This window comes from Stegostoma tigrinum, chromosome 27 (genome assembly GCF_030684315.1).
Source record: "Stegostoma tigrinum isolate sSteTig4 chromosome 27, sSteTig4.hap1, whole genome shotgun sequence".
NCBI classification, from domain to species: Eukaryota; Metazoa; Chordata; class Chondrichthyes; order Orectolobiformes; family Stegostomatidae; genus Stegostoma; species Stegostoma tigrinum.
In genome coordinates this window covers 17,771,316-17,794,873 of record NC_081380.1, presented here as the reverse complement: position 1 = coordinate 17,794,873, position 23,558 = coordinate 17,771,316, and the positions used below count along the sequence as shown (strand labels likewise).

At 39.6% G+C, this 23,558-nt stretch overlaps 1 protein-coding gene across 4 annotated transcripts in view; it reads right to left on the bottom strand.

Annotated features, from left to right (window-relative positions):
- Window positions 1-3,144: 3,144 nt before the first annotated feature.
- Window positions 3,145-23,558, bottom strand: part of LOC125464785 (sodium/glucose cotransporter 2-like) — a 49,129-nt gene continuing 28,715 nt past the window's right edge. For 2 of the 4 annotated variants that reach the window (XM_048557623.2, XM_048557626.2), the window contains exons 7-15: window positions 22,543-22,623; window positions 20,078-20,307; window positions 18,434-18,569; window positions 12,235-12,342; window positions 10,563-10,713; window positions 10,205-10,373; window positions 7,840-8,055; window positions 6,080-6,218; window positions 3,145-5,419 (exon numbers count right to left, since the gene is read on the bottom strand). In XM_048557623.2, the coding sequence (XP_048413580.1) occupies window positions 5,205-5,419; window positions 6,080-6,218; window positions 7,840-8,055; window positions 10,205-10,373; window positions 10,563-10,713; window positions 12,235-12,342; window positions 18,434-18,569; window positions 20,078-20,307; window positions 22,543-22,623 (1,445 nt within the window). In that variant the 3' untranslated portion in view covers window positions 3,145-5,204. Of the gene's footprint in view, window positions 5,420-6,079; window positions 6,219-7,839; window positions 8,056-8,227; window positions 8,289-10,204; window positions 10,374-10,562; window positions 10,714-12,234; window positions 12,343-18,433; window positions 18,570-20,077; window positions 20,308-22,542; window positions 22,624-23,558 lie in introns of those variants that run through there. The other 2 variants (XM_048557627.2, XR_007250077.1) reach the window with 2 other exon arrangements.

Genomic DNA, 23,558 nt, shown 5'->3' with positions numbered 1-23,558 from the left:
TGGCCATCTACGTGTGAAACCTCATGAGATGGTTTTATATTAATGTGTTAATGCAAAGACTGCAATGTTTGAAATTTTAGCTTTGTTTCTTTATTTTTCAACTTAATACTAAGAAGGATTGAAATATTTATCTTTTAACTTAACTCATTTTTATGCTATACTAAAAGTGACTGTAATGTTTAACTTTTAACTTTGTTACTTATTTCTTACTACCTTATTCTTCAGTTTTTGTACTGAGGTGCTTGTACCAAAGATGGCACCGTGTGTGATGACATTGAAACTTCTCACTGCACTCCTGTACTTTTCTACTTGAGTACACATGACAATAAACCATAAATTTAATCTAAATCTATTTCTGTAAGATTCTACAGACCTACAATCCCCTGAAATTCCTCTGTTCCCCAAATCTAGTCACATTGGATATTTATACCCCGCCTCCTTAAAAATGCTCCTTAAAACCTGCTCTCTAGTCAAGCTTTTTGTCATCTATCCAAATGTAAGCTTGTGTAATTTAGTGTCAATGTTTGTTTGATATTTGTTCCTGTGAAGCACGTTGGACATTTTATTATGTGAAGGTGCATACTAGTGTTGCTAAACATTTACCCATTCACAAGTCTATCACCACCTTTTTGTCAAGGGCAATTAATGATGAGCAAAAGTGTTACCTGATAGTGATGTATCCATCCCATGAAATATTTTGTTTTAAATGTCGACACAGATTATGTAGCTACAGGGCTCACTTAACTGACAGCACTGAGAATTGTACTGTGACTGAATCATTTTATGATTCTGAGGTTCGGAATATTTAACAAGTTGGACCAAAAGGTCTGTTCCATGCTGTGTGGCTCTATGGCTCCATAACAGGAAATGAGCCAGAGCTGATTAGAGTGGTAGTACTAGAAAATGGCTAGATGCTGGCCATTAAAGGTTATATTAATAATATAAGGTTTAAAATAATGATTGAGAAAGACAAAGGTATGACCAAAACTATTAGATAAGGAAAAACTAATTTTGAGGGGATTGAGATTGGATTTAGGGAACATAAATTTAGGTAACATAAACCAATAATGAAATATTACAGATGAATAAAATAAAAAGTACAAATTTTAAACAAATTGAGAAGAAATGCATAAAATGGTCAGTCAATATGACCCTTGGTCTGGATGTATTTTACCATGCAAAAACAAAGAAGTTGGGCAAGTGAAAGAAAAGCCATTAAAATCCAGGTGAATAGATAATAAAATGTGAGGCTGGATGAACACAGCAGGCCAAGCAGCATCTCAGGAGCACAAAAGCTGACGTTTCGGGCCTAGACCCTTGAAGGGTCTAGGCCCGAAACGTCAGCTTTTGTGCTCCTGAGATGCTGCTTGGCCTGCTGTGTTCATCCAGCCTCACATTTTATTATCTTGGAATCTCCAGCATCTGCAGTTCCCATTATCTCTAAAATCCAGGTGAATGTAGCTTAACTTCAGTAAGACTGAATATTCAATTCTTTGTTCAATAGAAAAATATACAGAAACTAGATCCATAATAAAGATTTAAAAGGGAAGTTTAATGCTTTGCAATTTGATTGAATTCTTCAAAATAGTAACAGAATGAATAGAGAGAGTAATGTTGTAGATGTAACCTATTTGAATTTTCAAATGATTTTCTATAAGGTAGTGCATAGTACTACTGTAAGGTCAGAGTGTGGAGTCAGAGGAGAGGCAGCAAAGTGGATGGCTAAGTGTCTGCAAAATAGTTTTCTGAGAGTAGTGGTTAATGGATGCCAAAAGCTGGCAACATAGCTCCCATATGGATTGGTGCTAGGATCATCAATTTTCACCATTTCCAAGAATGGAATTGAAAATACCTTCAAAGTTTGTGAATTTCCCCAGATTAGGAAATGCAGATTTTAAAAATGCAAGAAATTATTAATAAAACTACTGTATGACAGTTTATCAGAAAATAAATTTCAATAAAGGAAATGAGATGATGCATTTCGGTACTGAAGGTAGTGATGTAGATTAATAATAACAAAAATTGAAATAGCACTGAGCCCCAAGTCTTGCTCCTAGAGTAATGGAGTTGAAAAGCAGGCAGTCATTGTTAAGCTTGTTTTAAAACAATGGTTAGACCACACTTTGACAAATCTATACAGCTCTGGTCTCTATATTGTGAAAAGTGATGAAGCTATTGATAAAGGGACATGAAAGATTTGTAAGGATTCCAGGACAGAAAGGTCATAACCATCAGGAAAGGTGGAATGAGCTGACAATCCATTTCTCCAAGAAACAAAAGGCTGAGAGTGACTTCCTAGGGATCGTTAAACTTAGGAAGGGACTGGACAGATAAACATGGAGATGTTTGCACTTGGTAAGCCTTTAAAAAATAGGGCACATAAATGTAAGATAGTCACAGAGAAATTTAGCAAATTTGGGAGAAATGTATTTATTCAGAGATAAGTATGTGGGCCAATTGACCACAGGGATTTTTGAGCACTTCAGCACAGTTACATTTAAGTGGAGACCAAGATTAGCATTTAAACGTGAAAATAATTAAGAGGTATGCAGAGTTGGTATAAAGGGGAGGGGAAGATCTGGAGCATAAATGTTAGAATAGACCTGTTGGTTCAACAATCCTGTTTCTGTACCATTCTCTCAATATAACTTTATTTTTGTTCCTTTATTCATTAACAGGATGGGGGTGTCACTCCCTAAGCAGCACTTATTGCCCATCCCTAATTGACCAGAGACCAATTCAGAGTCAACCACAATGCTGTGGGTCTGGAGTCACATGTAGGCTAGACCAGGTAAGGATGGCAATTTTGTTCCCTCAAGGACATTAGTAAACCAGATGAGTTTTTTTTCCCCTGACAATTGACAGTGAATTCATGGTTATCATTAGATTCTTAATTCCAGATATTTTAAATTCAAATTCTACCTTCTGCTGAGGCTAGTTCCGAACCTGGGTCCCCAGAATTTTAACTGGGTCCCTGAATTAACAGCCTAGCAACAAAACCACTAGGCCATCACCTCCCCATTTATGATACTGAGTACTTCAAAAAATTTGATTCATCTGTTAAAACCTAAACTTAATGAATGAATAAAACAGAATCATCCTCTGTTGCCACAGAAATATTAACTTTTTATTTAAAATGTTGCTTTTTTTGTTCTTGGTATCAACGAAAACAGTTGGAATATCATCTCACTTTTTGCAAGTAGTTCTTTGGGCTTCCAATGATGAACTGAGCAATTTGAATAGTGGTTCTCAGATAAGCCGGGTTGGTTTTCAAATGAGATTTTCTCACCTGGTGTTTAGATTCAGCCTCAGTGGGCCGCCACATATCCATGAATTGAAACCAATACCAAGCAGGAAGTGAAACAAAAACAGAAATTGCTGGCAAAACTCAGCAGGTCTGACAGCATCTGTGGGGAGAAAGCACAGATAATTGAGTCAGGGTTCTGCTGAAGAGTCACCAGACTCGAAGCATTGACTCTGTTTTCTCCCAGCAGATGCTACCAGACGTGCTGTGCTTTTGTTTCAGTTCTCCAGCATCTGCTGTTCTTTGTTTTATGTTGACCAAGTGCTGACGTGACATTCAGCAGAAAGCCAGGAAGTTTTAAACGTATAGATTTGTGTGGACTGCACGAGCCAAACAACTGACTGCCTAACCCACTGTGTAAGTGGGCTGAATTTCCAAGTCTGACAGCTGGGGGTATGGATGATCATTTGCTGCTAATGAAGTGGCCACAGCCCACCTCTCCCACATTGTGTGCAGAGGCTATTGCTGCAGGTCATGGGTGATTAGAACCAGTGAGAGTGTACAATATGTTTATGAATTGACTGCTGGGGCTGCTACTGTGTGGGATGCCAGCATGTATTTTTTAAAATTGAATAGGGGAGAATAAAAAGGCCATCTCAAATAAAAGCAGAAAGGTAAGGAAAGTTAGAAATGCAATGGCTTTTTAGAAATACAATTTCCAGCACCTGTTGTCATTTTCTTTTGCAACAGTATCATCTTCAATGGAGTGGAATGGGAAAAGGAAGCCCAGAGGATCAAGAAATGGGCTGTTGCATGTCAGGCAATGTTTGTGAGCTGGCTTGATGGGACAAGGGATGGTTGAGTTTCTTTGTCAAACAGAATGGAGGGGAATGAATAAGGGACACTAATTATCATCAGAACATTTGCAGAACTCAAGTGCTATTCCAAGTATCATTTGTCTATTTAAAGTCGTATTAATTACAAGATACGAAACTGTTTAAAATTAACCAGAATAAAGAAAGATTTGCATGTGCACAGTGCAATTCATGACACCATGAACCAAAGTATTTTGCAGCCAGTGAGGTAATTTTTAAACAAAAACGGAAATTTTTGTCACTGTTTTGGGACCAGCATTTGGAGTAACATTAACACTGCTTTCTCTCCACAGATCCTGCCAGAACTGCTGCACGAACTTTTGATTTTGTTTCAGATTTTCAGCATCTGCACTTCTTTATTTTTTTGTGGAGTAATTTTGAAATATAGTCTCTGAAGTTAAGAAACATGACAACTAAGTTGCAAAGAACAAAGTTTCATAACATGCAATAAGATAATCTATTTTAGTCATGCAGATAGTGAGATAAACATTGGAATTAGAAAATAGGGAGAACTTCAATTTTCTTCTTAAAAGGTGCCATGGGATCATTTCTGTCCATGTGAGATGGCACAGGTGGCTTAGTGTGATGTCTCATCTGAAAGACAGCATTGAATTGTGAGCCTGGATCGTTTATTCAGGTCATAGGTCCTACGAAGCCAAGAATGTGTCTTCAATTTTTGGATTTCTTCCTCAGGCTTTTGTTTCTTATGGCTTTCCATTCATGCAATATAAGTGAAGGGATATCCTTTACATGTCAGGTCAGAAAGGACCTGCATAGCTGCTGTTGTTTGCTTGTCTGAGTTTATCTTGAATAGCCATTTATCTTGAATTTTGGGGGCTTCTTTGACCCTGTTAGTGAACTAATATTTGTTTTGTACATTGGAAATAAGTTTGAGAGACAGGCTGAACATTGTTCAAAAGTGTAGGAGCACCAGAAATCAAAGACAGAGATACAACATGGACACAAGAAACAGATGTAATGATTATCTTGGAGAAAAGCTTGTTCAAACCTTGTTAGCAACAGTGAAATTTTTATATTAAGAGGCTACAGTTCTAAAAGACAATAAGCATATTATACTTTATTTTTTAAGCATAAAAGCCCCACAGAAAGAGTGCAACACACATCATGATAATGGCATTTATATTAACGACATTACTCCAGACCCTATTCTCACTGATATCTGTCATTTTCCTCATTTCTTCTGCCTTCTCCTCTTCTGTTGGTTCTGGCACTGACTCTGAGCTAATTCCACAGAACCAAGTGAAGCAACGGCTAAAGAGATTCTTTTTTTGTTTTGGTTCTGCAAATGAAACAAGCAAAGAATGAATTCCACAAATATCGCTTTTTAGACCTAAATTTGAACATTGGACACACTAAAATTCCCATCCCCATTTATAAAGCTGGAACGTTGTCTCCACTTACGTGATGCTTCTCGAATCCAAAATTAAAGTACTGGTCTCCCATTATACCCAATTTTATTGCATTCGGCTAATTCAACTATATCCTATATCCGGACCTTGATCATTTAGCTTCTATTCATATTATAAAACCTTCTCTCGTCTTTATCACTGACCCATCACATGGCTCAGATGGCACTTCCATAGTTCCAGCAATGTAGAAGTACATCATGTTCCATGCAACTTTAACTTTTTCTGTGTACAGAATCTTCAGAATATTTCTATATACAGATAGCAATCTGGCTGTTTTGAAGATGTTTGTGGTACATCAACTCAATGCTTTAGCTTGTAGCTTGATCCACATTCGCTGTTGTGTGTGTAATCATATTCTTTTGAATCTTTTTGTCTCATTTTTTAGTGCTGTGCTTGCATTGCGAGTTATATATTTAAATATTCATTTCACTCAGTGTTCAAAAAACATTCTCCATAAATTTCTCACCCCTTCTTTAATTTAATCTTGTTACTTTGTGATATTAGCAACATCTTATTTCTGGAGTTAGTACCTGTTGTCACTAGGTGCTTGTCAGTTGTGCCATTTTCTGCTTCTACTTGTGTTTTGATCTTTGGTTTATTCTCGTCCACAATATCCAAATCAATTCTTTTCTCACAGCTGTAGCGGAGACTGTAGACCAGCCGATGTAGCTGCAAAGTCAAACAGCTACTGTTAGTTTAAGTTGCTTCAGTCACTAATGGTCATATTGCATTATGCAGTGTGTTATCCTGTATATTAACTCATCATCCAAAACACTCACTGGGCAGTAATAAAGCTTAAATATTGCCGGAAAAAACAGACCTAACTCTGAAATTTTCATCTTGTAATAACCAAGACAAATGCAAGAATGCCAAATTTCAGATGCCCACAATAATTTATACTACAAGGGGAAAAAATGGTGAATAGTTGCCAAGTAACCATGTTTCCTGAGGTATTGCCAACGAGAAAACAATAGAGCTAATGGGTAATTCAAAAAAAACATAAGCTTGATTACATTTCTTTTCCCTGCAGTGAATGGGAACATATTGTATTCATTTGCTGTAAGTCAAAGGAATATATTCAAGCACTGTTCCTTTTTTGAATTATCTGTATGCATGGGAAGACTATAGGTCCCTGTTGCTTTCTCCAATGGGAACATCTTAGTCAATCAGAGGAATTCATACAATAAATTGGCATGCTTTTCCTCTTGTTGTATAAAATTGCTTTGATTAATGTTTGCATTCTTGTGTTTATCCTGATCAGTGCAAGATGTAAAGTTCTAGTAACATCTCTCACTTCCATAATATCCTTCTAAAATTGCAAGCAAAACCAGAGCAGAGTAGTCTTTCGACACTCCAACTATGCTCTTACTCAGGTTTGATAGAAATTTGTTATATTTTGACTTGTATACTCCTTTCTTTTGTCTTAAAACTCAAGTGTTCCATTAATAATTTTAATGGCCTTGTCTCCTTCTGATGCTGTTTACACTATCTTGTGAACTTTACCCAACTTTTCCCCGTAATTGTTACTGTTTTGAACTCTTTCCACGTTTTGTATTCATCTACTTCTATCTTTGTCACTCCCGCTGTCTACCTTTTCTGCCTTTTATTCTCTGTTTATATTCCTGTACGTATATTTGTATGCCTTGTGCTCTAGCCTCTTCTCTTTCTTCCTTAGAGTTCTCTCACCTCCTGTGATACCTTCGGTATTGTGACAATATACTGGGCTTCTAAGCTTAAGACCAAGCCTCATGCTCAGGGGTCAGAGGTTCAAGTCCCACCATAGCATCCAATGGGGGGAGAAAAAAGGTTGGAATTGAGAACCAGTCATGGTAATTGTGTAACAACCACTGATGTTGTAAAACTCCCTGTAGTACACTCTTTTATCTATGGGGAACACAAATCTGCAATTCTTGCCTGATCCATAGTAATTTGATCAGCTGTTGACTGCCCTCTAAAATGGCCTTGCAAACCATTCATTTCAGGGGCAAACAGGGATAAGCACAAAATATTGGCTTTGTGAACAATACCCACGTCTCATCTGAAAATGAAATGTAAACTCTCAGCCTTCTGTTTCTCTCTTTCCTTCCCTTCGATTGTTCTTATTTGTCTCTTTGTCTCCCTATAATGTGTACAATTTTTCAGGAAGACCTTTGAAATGAGAAAGAAACAGACCAAGGGCTGAAGTGAAAGACGTTGACTGATACAGAAAGGAAGGGAAATGGGGTGAGAAAAGGTATCTTCTCCTTGTTATAATCTGGTAACCACCAGATATGTATTTACCAGGACTCACATGTTTCTCTTCGATTGGTGGAGTGCAGACGGAGATGATGAGCACTAGCATACACGTGCAGCTGAACAGGATGATGGCGAAATGTAGGTAGTGGATTCCGCAGAAGATGAAAGGGCAGGACGATGGGAAGATGCAGCTGCCTGTGCCATAGACAAACTCAGCAATCATCCGGCAGAGGCCCATAGCCAGGCCACCAATCAAACCCCAGAAAGCACCCTGCAGGCATAATGAACAAGAACCCACTCAACTCGTATTGAATATATTAGCCAACAGGTAACAAGTAATGGATTTACTGATGTTTATGGTCTGTGTGGAGAATTGGAAAGTATTGAACTGTTTACACACTTTTGGAGTATAGAGGGTTGATTGTCATTAATTGCTAGAATACCTGCACTTGTGCTGATGGTTCCCTAGCAACCCTGGCTGGGTTTGACTTCTTCTTAAAACATCTGAAGAGTCAGAAGAAGAGAAGCAGCTGTAAATTTCAGAAGATGGTAGGTACACACTCTTTCTTTCTCCTGTTAAAATTTGGCAATCTGATTAAATACCCTCCTCAGTATTTTTAGTTACTGGAAAACCTGAGAAACTGAGCTGTGACCACTTTGCAAAGAGTTGGAATCAGCTTGATTTCTATTTGAACCAAAGCTTTGTTTACAAGATCTTCTGTAGTAATATATTCCATCAGTATAGGGCTGTCAGTAACTTGAACTGAAAACAAAAAATGCTGGAATCACAGTGTATCAGGCAGCATCCATGGACAGAAAGCTAACGTTTTGAGTCTAGATGACAGTTTGTGAGCCTGAAATCACAGGCTATGGAGTGGGACTTAAGTACATTGTGCCATTCAGCACAATCTTGTAGGGAATTGCTAGAATCAACTAATTGTATTATTGGAGTTTGTCTTTGTGTTAATGAATGGTTAAGCATGGGAATGCACAAATGGTTGTAAGTGGAGCTAAGATCAAAAGCTGGCAAGTTTATTGTAGTTGGTGCAATCTTTGGAGGTAGTTTGCCAGTACTTTATTTCATATAAACTATTTGTGATATGCTTTGGGACAGAAAAAAATAATTTACATGGTTTAGTTACTCCATATGTTACTTGTAAGGAGATAATCCTGAGATTCTAAAAGCAGTCCTGAGGGATTACTTTGAATTTGCTCAAAAAATATTCACGTCATCCTTGGCATAATCATTGGAGGGTTCAAAATATGCGTTACTGGGCCCTTCTTCATGTGACCAATCTTAGCTGTTGGGTTGGTATATGTGATGAATATACCCCGGAGACAACCATGGGACAAAAATTAAAATAACTAACATAGAGTATGGTAGCTCTCAGATTTACAGGAACCCAGGAAGAAGCTCAATGACTTAATCAGAACATTGAGGGTGACACAGTACAAAACTTAATTTAACTTCATCTGCAGATAAGTAAAAACCATAGGACACATAAAATTAAGAGAAAAGAAGAGCTTGCCTCCTCAGCTACATGCTAACTGTCCACATTGTGAGCCATTTATTCAGCTGGCCTCCAACTTAGCTCTAAGGCAGTCACTTATGCAGGATGAAGTGATTGCGTGTATGATCCTCCTATTACAAAATAACTGGAGGGGTGGATACATGTAGAGAAAACATCTGTATTCTTTAGCTGAAGAATACCTTCGTTCTTCCTTATCACTTGTTCACCATCTTTCTGCACTTATTTTACCTGCAATATGTATGAAAATATACACAATAAACCCGTTCATTCAGGTTCACTGATAGATAGGAAGAAAAGTGTTGCCTGCCAAAACTACATAAAAATAGTTTGCTGATTTGTTTTAGCAGCAGAATCAAGAGGAAAAAAAGTAATTGCTTCCATCAAATCTGATATTTCAGTCTAACAGTGTGGTAAATTAAAACCCTGGAATACAACTTCTTCCTGATTTGATGACTTATGCTGGTAACTTGTCCTTTATTGACATAGAATGTTTTTGTCGGGTGAAATTCTGATTGAAATGGCAGGATTTCTGGACAACAGTTTTTATCTTCATTCCCCTGACTTGCAAGTAGGCAACACTTTGAATCTATCACATGTTCTGCCAACAGCCAATTTCACTTGTGGAGGAATGGAACTTTGGCATATATGATTTCAAAGGATCTTATTTCAAATTCTGGTCTGCTTCATTAGAACTATACTACTCCTTCCCTCCCAAACTAATCAGAGTTTTGGATCCCTTTATCTGCATCACACCTGCCTTGGGAGGAACTTCACTTTGTATCTAACCTGTGCTGTACCTGAACCAGGAACTCTGTTGGACAGTAGAAAGATTAATATGAAAATTTATTTCATAAATTGCTGTCAACTTAGATCAGAAAGGCTTCTTACTGGTTCATTGACTCTCTTCACAAAGACTCCTAGCAGCACCACTGCACCAATGGGTGGTGCTAGGTAGCTCGTGATAGATTGGATGTAATCAAAGAGTTGTCCACTCTGTGCTGCTTGAACCACAGGGATCCAAGCAATGCTGATTGCAACAATACAAAGAATCCAGATCCTGGGGAAGAGAAGAAGCATATGTAAATCATACGTGTTTCAATGGTTGAACTCCCATTTACTGCTTGTCAGACGTTGGCGGAGAGAAATGGTGAAACACGTGCTGTTATCATTCGGAATGGCCCATGTGGCTCCATTAATTTTTAATGGTCTTCTGAAACTGTCCTAGGCCCTATTAATGAATCCTTACCTGCCAACAATCATCAACTCCTTGTTGCTGGCCCCCTTCCGGAACCTTGCCCAGATGTCCATGGTGAAAAGTGTACTGCTGCTGTTAAAGATGGATGCTAGTGAGCTCATGAGAGCAGCCAACATCACAGCAAGCATCAAACCACGCAGTCCTGTCCAGAGATACACAGAGAAATTAAATCAGTTGTAGGGCTGGGACATTGGGGAAAGTGGTATATGTATAAAGAGTGAACTTAATACAATACTCAGGTGGATACGTTGTGAAATCATGTGATATCCAGTTGTATACACAGGGGAAGAGAAAAATATGTAAAGAAAACAAGCTATGGAACAATGGGATCTGAAGAGAGAAACACTGAGAAGCTGTAGGAAAAACAGAGAAATCCCTACAGTGTGGGGACAGGCCCTTTGGCCCAACAAGTCCACACCGCCCCTTGGAGCATCCCACCAGACCCGCACACCCCTGAACACTACGGGCAATTTAGCATGGCCAATCCACCTAGCCTGCACATCTTTGGACTGTGGGAGGAAACCAGAGCACCTGGAGGAAACCCACACAGACACGGGGAGAATATGCTAACTCTACACAGGCAGTCACCTGAGACTGGAATTGAAACCACCACCCTGGTGCTGTGAGGCTGCAGTGCTAGCCACTGAGCCACTGTGCCACCTGAAGATGTCAATGTTGTATATTGTGGGCAGTTAACCAATAACATTGAAATGTATATATTTATTAATTCACAAGGCCAGCATTTGTTCCCATCTCCAACTGTCCCAGAATTGAGTGGCTTGCTAGGTTACTTCAGAGGGCATACAAAATTCACTCCCTTTCCTCTGGATCTTCAGTCACACATGGGCCAGATCAGGTAAAGGTGGCTTATTTCCTGAAGGATATTGGTAAACCAGAAGGGTTTTCATGACAATCATTCAGGTTCCGCGGTCACCACTACTTGCTTCCAATTCCTGGTTTTATTGAGTGAACATAAATTTGTGTACTCCTGTTGTCATGAGACTTGATCCTGTATCCCTAGATTATTGGCCTGGACATTTAGATTACAACTCAGTGACATTTCCATCACACAATGACCGTCTAAAATACCATGTGAACAAGGATGTAATAGGAAATGTTGTAATGGTGGCATTAAGCTTGAATTTTAAGTATATGTGAATTATTAGAGAGGTGGGAAGGCTGAGGTTACGAGCTCTGTATTTGAAGTCTTTTGAAATACTGAATGAAATATGAGGCAGAGCATGGTTTATCCAGTGTGAATCTGTGCCATTCAGTTTAGGAATAAACCAAATTCCGTCCTTGGTCTTGGGTTGAGTTTGCTGATGGTAAGGTATGGGTTGTGTGTTACAATTGGCTACAGTGACCTTGCATTAGGGTTTGACAAAAACTTGCTCCTGATCACTGTACAATGATCCTCTGCTAGAAAGTGCTGTGCCTGTCAACATTGAATGAGAAGGGGATCAGTGTCAATCACTATATTCCCTGTAAAGGAATAATGTCCCTTGAACATGACCATTTTGGTAAGATACTATGAGATGGTCATTGCCCCTGCAGCAAGTCAATCATATGCGGGAGTAGGAAAGAAACAACTAGAGAAATCAGTGGGATAAGTTCTGAATCAATCACAGAGAATATGCAGGAATAGGAAGTCTAGATTACTCACCATTGGGCATCAATGCAACCACCAGTTTTGGGTAGGCAATGTTTGAACAACCAACAGAAGTGCCACAGATCTTTTCACATTCCTCTGGCACAACGCAAGCAACCTCATCTATGGGAAAAAAAGATTAAATCATTAGAATGAACTGCATGGGTTTTCCAAATTTTCCCCAAATTACAGTAATTTCTTCTAAATCGAAGTGTTTCTTAACTTCTTGCTTTATAGCTCTGTCATTCCTATAATAAGTTTTCATGGGCACACAATGTAACACAGTACGAGTTTTTTTTAAATCAACCTGATCAGACATGTCACAACATACTCCTGGGACAGGCAGGCTCTAAACCAAGATATTATGGTTCAGAGGGAGCGGTCCTATCACCTTGCCTCTCGACATCTTAAACCCCATTTTTGTACAGAAATTAGTTAAATAATTAAATGTATATTTACTTGTGTTTTCATCTGACACAAATTAAAACTTATTGATGGCACTGAGCAGATATTTTGACAAGATATGGAGGTACTGTCAACAAAAATAAGGTTATAAGTGGAAAATAATTAAACCAAAAAGTTGAAAGTAAATGTTCTGAAGATGGAAAGTTACCTGCAGGGATCAAATCCAAATGGGATATGCTTAGTCAAGAAAAACGCACAGAGACAGGAATCAGCAAATGGAGGGAAATGATTAACCGAAAGCTGAAATAATTTTCTGAGCTGATGTCTAAACTAGGGCATAACCTTCTTGAAAAGGGGATGCCCTTCATAGCTGAGTCTTAAGTTGTTTTACTTAATGCTTCCCACTGTACATTTTTTTAAAAGTTTCTAATCAACTAGCTTGGTGAAATTATTGCATAGCATTGGAGCAGGTAGGATTTGAATGCATGTCTCCTGGCCTAGAGGTATGGACACCATCCCTGAACCACAAGAACCTTCTTAGTGCAATTTCTTTTTTTCTCCTTCATTTCTCTATATTCAGAAGTGCTCTTGCATAACAGAAGATTTGTCATCCCCATCACCAAATCACCCATGGCATTTTTTTCACCCATTAACTACCGTTTTCCCACCACCACCAAGTGAATTATCCTCGTTTTCCAATTGATGATTTTATAGGCAAGGCCCATTAACAGTTGTGAATTTTCTCCTGATTTACACAACTATGGTCAGATGTATATTGTTCTGGAGTTCCAAGTCTAATTTTTTCTGGGATCAGCTTATTGGAAATCTCATGGTATTTATGTCTGTCTATTTATTTCCTTCACAGATGCTGTCAGACCTGCGGAGCTTTTCCAGCAACTTCTGTTTTTGTTCCATGACTTACAGCATCCGCAGTTTTTTCACTTTTTATTAAGGGAAGATTAATTGGTGTCTCTGCAGTTAGATTGAGTGCACTAGGCTGGTTTCCTGGCAACTATTCTGAGCATGTTCATTTGATCCCTTTGAGGTAAATACTGTCTGTAAAGGCTGGCAAAGGTCCTGTAAAATCATATGGCTGCACCTTTGTTGGAAAAAGCGACAGAAGTTAAAAAGACAATTTTCTGACTAATACATTCACAAGCTAGCGACCAATGAGCATGGGTGATTAATTTGATCCATCTGAGGTGAACAGATGCCCAATGGTATACAGTTAGCCACCAAAAAGCTGATGGAAATCCCTGAACGTATCAACCTTGGTGTCAATGTTATCTCTCTGTGGCTGCACATGTTGCCATACCTTGTGGTTGATCTTCAGTTCACCAATTGCTACTCCTGGGACTCCCTTATTTGACGTGTTTTGCTTTAATGTTCTGAGTCTGTTTTGGCCCTTTAAAACATTCTCACAGACCTGATTCAAGCCACAGACCTCTGGTTGTGAACCTCTGACCTAATGAACCATACTAGAATGGAATAGTGGCTCAGATATTGATCAAATGTCTGCATTAGTGCAGCAGTGTAAAGACCACTGTCCCATCACATATTCTCAGGTTAGATACAGCAGTTTACATAAAGAAAAAAATACTTCACTGAACACTCTCAGGTTTGGGAGAGCTTGGGTTAGATACTAAGTGAATTTCATTCTAAACTGTAGGAGTAGTGAGGCTTACTCTCACCCTCAAAACCCCTTTTTCTTGTTTCCAAAACAGTTTTCAGGGCAAAACTCCGAATCTTCTATTGTTATGTAGTCAGCATGGAGAAATCTAATGAGAATGTGTGATTACAATCAGAACTATAGTGATTTAGATTTCAAATGCTCAAACCGGTGTCTACCTGCTGCATCAGGAACTTAGCTGTGGAGTTTCTAGAATGAAGATAGATCTGGAAATACCAGAGTTATTGGCCTCCTTCTTGAAAAACTTCACTCCATGAGGCAATGCTATTGGAACTGGCTTGCCAGGTTTTTGATAGGATGATATCATTCCAAGTCAAAGGTTGAAGAAGATTTTAATTCTTAAGTCTTTCATGAGAAGGGGGTTTCACTGGCAAACTCAGTGTTTGCCGCCCATCCTTAACTGACCTTGAACTAAGTGGCTTATCAGGCCATTTCTGAGGGCAGTTAAGAGTCAACCATTTTGCTGTGGGTCTAGAGTCACATGTAGGCCTGACCAGTAAAGGATGCAGATCTTATTCTTTTAGTGAAGCATTTGGGTTTTTTTTACAACAATCAATGATAGATTAATGGACAACATTACTGAGGGCAGCTTTATATCCCAGACATATTAGCAGGGATGGTGAAAATTGAAACCGTGTCCCTAAACCATGTGCCCTGGCCTACAGATTACTAGTCTAGTGACATTACCACTTCATACAATTACAATATCATTTCCCCTTGCAAATGTCTATTCATCAGCTACCCTCACTTTTCTTTCAAACTAGCAAATTGCTATAGTGTATCTTGTGGACAGTATACACTGCTGCTCCAGTTTGCTGATGAATATTTAAGGTGTTGTATAGGACACCAATCAAGAAGCCTACTTTGTTGGTGATGTTGAGTTTCTCGAGTGTTGTTGGAGCTGCACCAAGCGAATTGAGACTATTCCGTGACACTCTTGTCTACTACCCTGTTGGACAGATTTTGAGGAGTCAGGAAAGGAATTACTCACCACAGAAGTCCCAGCCTCTGACCTGTTGTTGTGGCCATTGTATTTATATAGCTGGTTCAGTTAAGTTTCTGGACCATTGTGACGGCTAGGGTGTTGAAAATGGGCAATACAGAAATAACAATGCCACTGGAAATTTTGAGGAATTTATTATCTTCTGTCTTGTCAGAAATAGTCTTTGCCTGGTACCTGTGACTAATCAGCCCAATCCTGAACGTTGACCAGATCTTGCTGAATGTGGGTATGGACTTCTTCAGTATCTGAGAAAGCACAATATTCAGTACCATTCTTGATATTGTCAGCAAACCACTCCTGATCTTATATGGAAACAACTGAAATTGATTGGGTTTAGGACAGTATCAATAAACTCTTGAAGTAATATCCCTGGACTGAGTTGATTGAGTCTGAACAACCGCGGCTATATTCTTTTGCCCTGGGTATGATTCTAAGCAATGGTGAATTTCCCCTCTGATTTCCCTTGACCTTAATTTTGTTAGTCCAATTTGATCCTGCACCTAGTCAATTACAGTTTTGATACTACGCCTACATTTTCACTTACCTGTTGAATTCAGCTCTTTTGTCCATATTTGGACCAAGTGTCGAATGAATAACCTGAGTGGAATGCAAACTGAGGAGGTTATCAGTGAGCAGGTTACCAATGCGCAAGTGCTGCTTGATAGTACTGTTGAGAACTACCATCACTTTGATGATGATTGAAAGTAAACTGATAGAATAATAATCGACTGGGTTGGATATGTCCTGCATTTTGTGGACAAGGTGTACCTGGGCAATTTTCCACATTGTCTGGCAGATGGCAGTGTTGTGGTTGTGCTGGATCAGCTCGGCTAAGAGTGTAGCCAGTTTGCAAGCACAGATCTTCAATGCTCTGTTGGTATGCTGTAAGGGCCTAATCACTGTCGCTATAAGCCATTTTTTGACATCACATGAAGTGATTCAAATTGGTTGATTTACTGGCATTTGTGATGTTGGAAACTTCAGGATGTGGCTGACATGAAAGATGTTCTTGGTAGTTGTAGATGAAGGTGTTTGCGATTGTTTCAGCATTGACACTTATGCTGGATTTTTACATCACTGAGGATCAGGATGTTTGTGGAGCCTTGTCCTCCTGTTAAATGGGATAGATTCTGAACAGATCTAGCAAATCATGACTGAACATCCATGAGGTGCTGTAGGCCATCAACAGCAACTGAATCATAGTCCAACACAATCTGTAACCCCATGGCCTGACATATCTGACGGGTCTATAACTACCATCAAGCCAGGGGCTTAGTGAAAAGTGCAAAAGGGCACGTGTGGAGCAGCACCAGGCATACCTAAAAATGAGACATTTTCTGAAGAAGGGTCCCAACCCGAAATGTCAAATTTCCTGCTCCTCTGATGCTGCCTGGTCTACTGTATTACTCCAGCTCCAGACTGTGTTGTCTATCCTTAAAAATGAGATGTCACCCTGATGAAGCTACAGTACAGGACTGCCAAACAACATGAACAGCAAATGATCGACAGAGCTAAGTGATTCTACAACCAATGGATTGGAGTTAAGCTATGCAGTACCACATGCAGTTGTGAATGGAGAAGGAGGCTCCAAAAATACCCCCATTCTCAATGATGGAGAAGCCCAACACATCAGTCCTAAAGATAAGGCTAAAGCATTCATAACAATCTGCAGCCAGAGTGCCAAATGGATGGTTTATCCCAGCCTCTTCTAGAGGCACTCAACAACACAGATGCCAATTTTCAGACAATTCAAATCATTCCACATGAAGAAACAATTTGACCACTGTATAGTACAACGGTTATAGGCCTCACATTATTCTGGCAACAGCACTAGATGTATGCTGCAGAACTTACTGTACCCATCGGAAAGCTGTTCCAATACTGGCATTGACTCAACCGTATGGAAAATTGCCCAGGTATGTCTTGTACACAAGAAGCAGGTTAAATCCAACCTAGCTAATTGCTGACTCATCAGTCTACTCCTGATCATCGGTAAAGTGATAGTAGGTGTCATCAACAGCGTTATCAAGCAGCACCTGCTTGGTAATAAACTGCGCACTGACACTTAGCATAGGTTCTGTCAGAGACTCTTAATTCCTAACCTCATTACAGTCTTATTTCAAACATGGATGAGAAAATTAATACCAAAGGTGAGGTGAGGTCAGAGTGGCTGCCCTTGATATTATGGCTGCATTTAACTGAGAGAGGCATCAAGGAGCCTGAGTAAAACTGGAGTTAATGGGAATCTGGGGTAAGGTCACCAATTTTGGAGTCATACTACGATCCAAAGATATAGGGGCAGCATTAGGCCACTCAGCTCATCAGGTGTGCTCCACCATTCAATCATGGTTTATATGCTTCTTATGCTCTTGACCTCTCTCCATAACCTTTGATCCCATCATCTATCTATCTGTCTCAGCCTTAAATACACTCAATGGCTTGGCCTGCGTAGCTTTCTGCAGCAATGAATTCTGCAGATTAACCCCCCCCTAGTGGCTGAAGAAATTCCTCCTCATCTCAATTCTAAGGCCTTCACTCTAAGGCCATGCCTGCAGGTCCTAGTCCCTCCTAATAGTGGAAACATCTTCTCCACTTCCACTCTGTCCAGGCTCCTCAGTATTCAGGAAGTTTGAATGAGATCCCCCTCATCCTTCTAAACTCTGTGGAGTACAGCCTCAGAGTCCTCAACTGCTCCTCACATAACAAGCCCTGTGAAATTAAGAGGATAGCCTTCTAGCAGAAAAAGAGATCAGCTTTTGTGCTCCTAAGATGCTGCTTGGCCTGCTGTGTTCATCCAGCTCTACCCTTTGTTATCTCGGATTCTCCAGCATCTGCAGTTCCTATTATCTCTGTTTATCTCTACTGGTTCCCAGCATGACAACAGTAAGACACACATTAACTTGCCTCACCACCAGAAGTGAGCTAGGGCAAGATTTCTGGCTGTGGCTCTGAGCAATTTTCACGACAGTGAAGGTTGCAGTAGCTGATTCTTTTACTTTTAGAGGGAACGCCTTAAAAAGTCTTCTGTATGTATAATTTAATACTCCACCAATGTTGGTTCGTGGGTTCATTTTCAAGAATTCATTGGCTCAAAGCAAGTGATTCAGAAAACTTACTTGGGTAAAGTACTCGACTGATCATGCCTGGCAAGACCATCAGATACATGGGTAAAAGCTTTATGTAGCCACACAGGACACAACCAGCCTTCACATGTGTAAGGTTCCTAGCAGCAAGACAACGCTGGATAATGACCTGGAGAAAAAGAGTAAGAACCTCTTGTTAGAAAATTCACAAAAGAAGAGATTCAAATTTCTTTTCTTCAAGAATTCAGTATCATCTGTGGTGTCAAATACTCCTAGCATATTATCAAGTCATTCTAGATTAGATACAGATTCAAATTCCCTTTCCATTACCCTGTCAATCAGTCTGCGTTGAGATATAGCGAAGATTAGATAATAGTCCTTTTACCCTAACCATAAAACAGAATGACCCTGATTTTGGAAGAGGAGCCCTGTTTTAACAGTTTGATATTTTCTCCACCATCCACTTCCTAGCCTCACTACCTGAGTTTAGCAATTCATTGTCAAATTTGTTTTTTTTTAAGTGCTTCCTGCTTTTGCCCAGTTTTACCCTCCACGGCCAATGAAAACATACCTCTCAGTGGCTTCTGAATTCTTCGCTGCACAAGCTCCCAATTTTTCAGGCTTCCATAACCCATAATTCATAAATCACTCTGCCCCAACTGTTCAGATTTTTAAATTCTGACCTTCCTGTTCTTGTTTATCACCTCTGTTCTTTGCAGATGGCCCCCCTGTTCTTAGGACTCATCTGTCACTCCTGGCCACACCACTCCCAGTTTTATCCCTGTCTTTCCAGGTCGACAACTTATATTTCAAACCATAAAACACAATATCTCCTTTATCTTTTAGCAAAATTAAAAACACGCTCACAGATATAATTCATACTCTCCTTTAAGTAGAATTAAATGATCTCAGAAGCAATCCAAAAGGATTCTTCACTTCCAAGGATTTATTTCTGTTGTTTTCCTTTCACAGCCTTGGACCTTTTAATCTTAGAACTGCCTTTCACAGTGTATTTCTCTTTCCCCAGAGATTCTTCCTCAGGCACAAGCCAGTTGCACCTTTAAGAATCATTTTAATTCCATATGAAGCCTCTTCAATCTGAGCACAAGTTCCCAACCTCTTTCCTACCTGGTGAAGAACAGCATCTTACTGCCAATAGTTGCTCTCCCTCTCTAGAATCGTGGGAGACTAACCTTGCGTGTGAAACTTTTAGGGATAATCTAAATGTTCTGATCTCAAAGTCTATCCCTGTGGCAGCTTGAATCACATGGATTGTCTATCCAGGTAGAAATGCTGCTAAGCAACTTGTGAGATCCCGACTCTGTTTTATCTTGGAAGTAAATGGTCACTTGGAAGTACAGCTCTTTATAGCTCAACATTCTCAACATGTTTCTGAGACTTTGGAAACTCATAGTCTATCCACTGTTAATGCACAGGTTCTCGTTATTGTCTTCAAATATAAACACTTAGCACCTCCTTACCAGTAAAACTATCTGAGCCCTTTTTTATTTCTAACAAGCATACCTCTCAGGCTTGTCCTTAATACGAATTGTAATGCATGCCTGGTACCCTGAGATTGAGTACAAACCCAGATCCCGAAACAGCAAAATTACTACTGCAGGGTCTTTTATGTTTCTTTCAAAAGAACTGTGATTCAAAGGTCAATCACTAGCCTACCTGATCACTACACCAGAACCACACTCCAACAATAGTAATACCGAAGATTAACCCTGGCCAGGGTAGATCACCATTGACAGCATCTTGCAGAAGGTTGTATGAATCAGCACGAGGAAGGTAGCATTTGTCAGATATGTTATAGCGGAGAGGATTTATTGAATCATGAAGGCTTGGCACAGCTCCTTTATACTTGTTGAATAAAGCCTGATAGCCTCCAACTTCATGGAAAGCTGTGGAAGACGGCAGAGGAATCAACAGGTTAATGCTGGAATCTTTTTAGACTCTCCTTTAGATTTCAGTTTTCTCTGACTAGGAATTAACTTTGTGGCTCTGCCATGTACAACCTCTGGGCCCTGAAAGTCTCTTTTTCTTTTATTTCTCAGCAACCAGAACCGAACAAAATATTTAAGGCACAGTATACCCTCGGTTTAAGATGCCCAGGTAAACTTCACTATATTCTAAAATTGTTTCTCCTTCGCACCTGTTTTTTCAATCTTCTTTGACATTTTTAACTTGTCATTATTTACATCTATTGTCAGTGTTGGAATTAAGCGTTAGCATTTGATGTGTGTCAGCAAATTGTGTCGTTGCAATTCTCAGCTCTACGGTTCCCACTCAACAGGCTTCCTCACTTTGCCTTAAATCACTTAACAAATCTCTATCCTATCCTTCATCCCAGTTATTATCCATTCCACTTGGATTTGGTTGTGTCACCTACAACTTTAAAGGAGACTGGTAATTTGATCCTTGCGGATTTTGACTCTTACAACCTTATATCTATTAGACCCAAGATGTGCTTGTGTTCTCTATGCCTTAATCAATGCCTTACTCCTTTCAATTGCGATGTTAATACTACAAGAGATGCTGACAAGACATTTCCATCATGTACTGCATTTTTCCCACAGTAAAGGAAAACATATATGCCATGAAGAACAATGAGTAATGCATTCTACAATTAGTCTGCTGTCTATCATTCTGTTTTGAGGCTGGTTGCTCAATGTGATGTAAATACACTACTGCCTATCTTGATAACTACACCCAAGGTAACCTCTTTTGCAACCTCCATAGGACCTAAGTGCTGATTTTTAAAAGCTTTCTTTCAACCACTAGCAGAGATCAAATGAGTTTAGTTAGCATCCAAGATCTGGATGCTTTCTTGAAAAATCAGGCATCAACAGCAAATTGGTCATTGCATGGCATTCGTGCAAACCAATGGCCACACAACAACTTTTAATTGCTTTTTTGTCCAACAGTCAACATGGAGCTAGAATGAAGGATGAATGCATTTTAGGCAACATTTGTTTGCAAGATGTCAAAAATCTGTTCAAGTCCAATTGTTTTCAGTGAAAAGGGCCCAAAAATCTTGAGCCATGACAAACATCAATGGTCCGAAACAAAAATGATTATCGTGAATGTAGTGATTGTAACAAGACCAGCTAGCTGAGCCTCGTCCCTGATTGGGGATGTTAATCTGATCCAATCAGAGAGCACTGACTGACATATAGAAAGGGTGAGCGTCAGAGATACTGACACACTGGTACTTGACGCTGTGTGATGCAGAACTATAGTCAACGACTGCTGGTGTGTAAATAAAGTGTGACTTGGTGATGTGTTACTGGTGTCTGTGGAGTTATTTTTCAGTAAAGTGATGAGTAATGTTATTGTTGTGCTGGCATAGATAGGCTGCAATATGCGCTACTTGTGAGGCAAAATAGTATTTCTTCCTTGCTCTCAGTTTTCGCCCATCCTCTTCTTAAGTTGCTGACTCTTCCTGGTTCCAGAAAAACTGGTCACCCTCTGACACCCCACCCAAGCTCTAATCGGAGTCCAGATATGTCAGCAGGGTACTCAGTTGTGAAGAGTATCACTAATCAGTCAGAAGCCAACTGGCTCACACGCATTTTTCAGGACGGTTCCTTGATTAGGAATTTGAGCTCTGGCTGATTTCCTTTGTCCCAAAGCTCCAGGTTTGATGGTCTGAGTGCATCAGTCCCTGACCTGAAGAAAATTAGTTAAGACAATGTTACATGATGGATCCTCATTTTGGTGAAAGACACACCTGGCTGGCTCCATCCTCTTTCCTGATAGGTATCTATTGAGCATGTTTATCTAATCTAATAGAGGTAAAATACTTCATTATTCAACAAGAAGAGACTCTTGCTTAAACAAGGCAACTGGGTAAAAGATACACTGGTATGTTAGGCAGTCTTAGTAAGATTGAGGGATGTCCTCAGTGTTACATCTTGCTTATCTGAGTCCAAAGCTGTTCCCTGCCTGATTCCATATTACTTCATCATATTGGTCAGTGCTTAATGTGCTCCTCAACATTAGACCTTATACAACAGAAATCTGAGTCATTCCACTTCTGTGTAGCTCAATGACTTAATAAGTGAAACTTGGTGAGACATCAAGGGGCAGTTTTAAAAATCTTTCTTTCTGAAAGGCACAAAGTGTGACTCACTTACAGTATCCCATTAGTACAAAAGCTCCAGCAATGATCACAAATGTCTGCACTGTATCTGTGTACATCAGGGCAGCCAGGCCTCCTAGAATCAATTAGAAATAAGTGTTAGTTTTGGACAGACAGGACATTTTTATTAACATTATGAGATGGCATCCAAACTACCCCTCTACCACATAGCATGCCAACTCCATCTCTTAATCATCCTCACTTCTTAAATAGGGTATTACATTTGTTTCATGCTGCATAATGCATCAAAATCTCTCCCCTACCACACTGAATCATTAATGCACCCTCAAATGAATACTCTTACTCCTCAACTTCTCATGTTGTCACGGTCTTCTAGCATTTGTTACATCAACTGTCTGCTACCATGTAGGAGGTTCCTTTCATGTCCACTGTCTATTCTACTGATTGTTTCTCCAGAAATAGGCTCCCAGTATCTGGAAATGACACACCACAGGGGGATAGTGGGTTCGCTATGGAGGAACAGACAATCGAGCTCAAGGGGAAATGAGGGGAATTTGCTAGTAGATGATGATAAGTTTGTTGGGCCCATGCCAGCAGCAGATGATAAACATTATCTATAAGTACTTTAAAAGACCCCGCTGCCACTGAACTCCAGGCTGTCTTTGTTTTGTCATTCTGTCTGAATGCTGTACATCCTCTTTTCCCTTTCATCCACAGTCTCCCACAATGAAACATCAGAGAAGTGGGCAATCATAATGGTGATGACAACAAGGAGGAGTAGGAGGTGGAAGAAAGTCTCAATTAGTTGCTAGGTGATGATGATTATAAATCATCTTTTACCCAGTGGGCAAGGGGCAACTACCTCAGCAGCGATCTCTGCAGTATTCTTGTATTGTTCTTCCAGCCTCCAAAAATCACAACATCTTCACAATGTATCATTATTTTCCCATGCAGAAGTTTAGAGACTTTCACCGGAGGAATCTATGTAGTGGTGATGGAGAATACTATCCAAGCTGAATGACAGTGAATAAGGGATTTAGAGTGGATGAG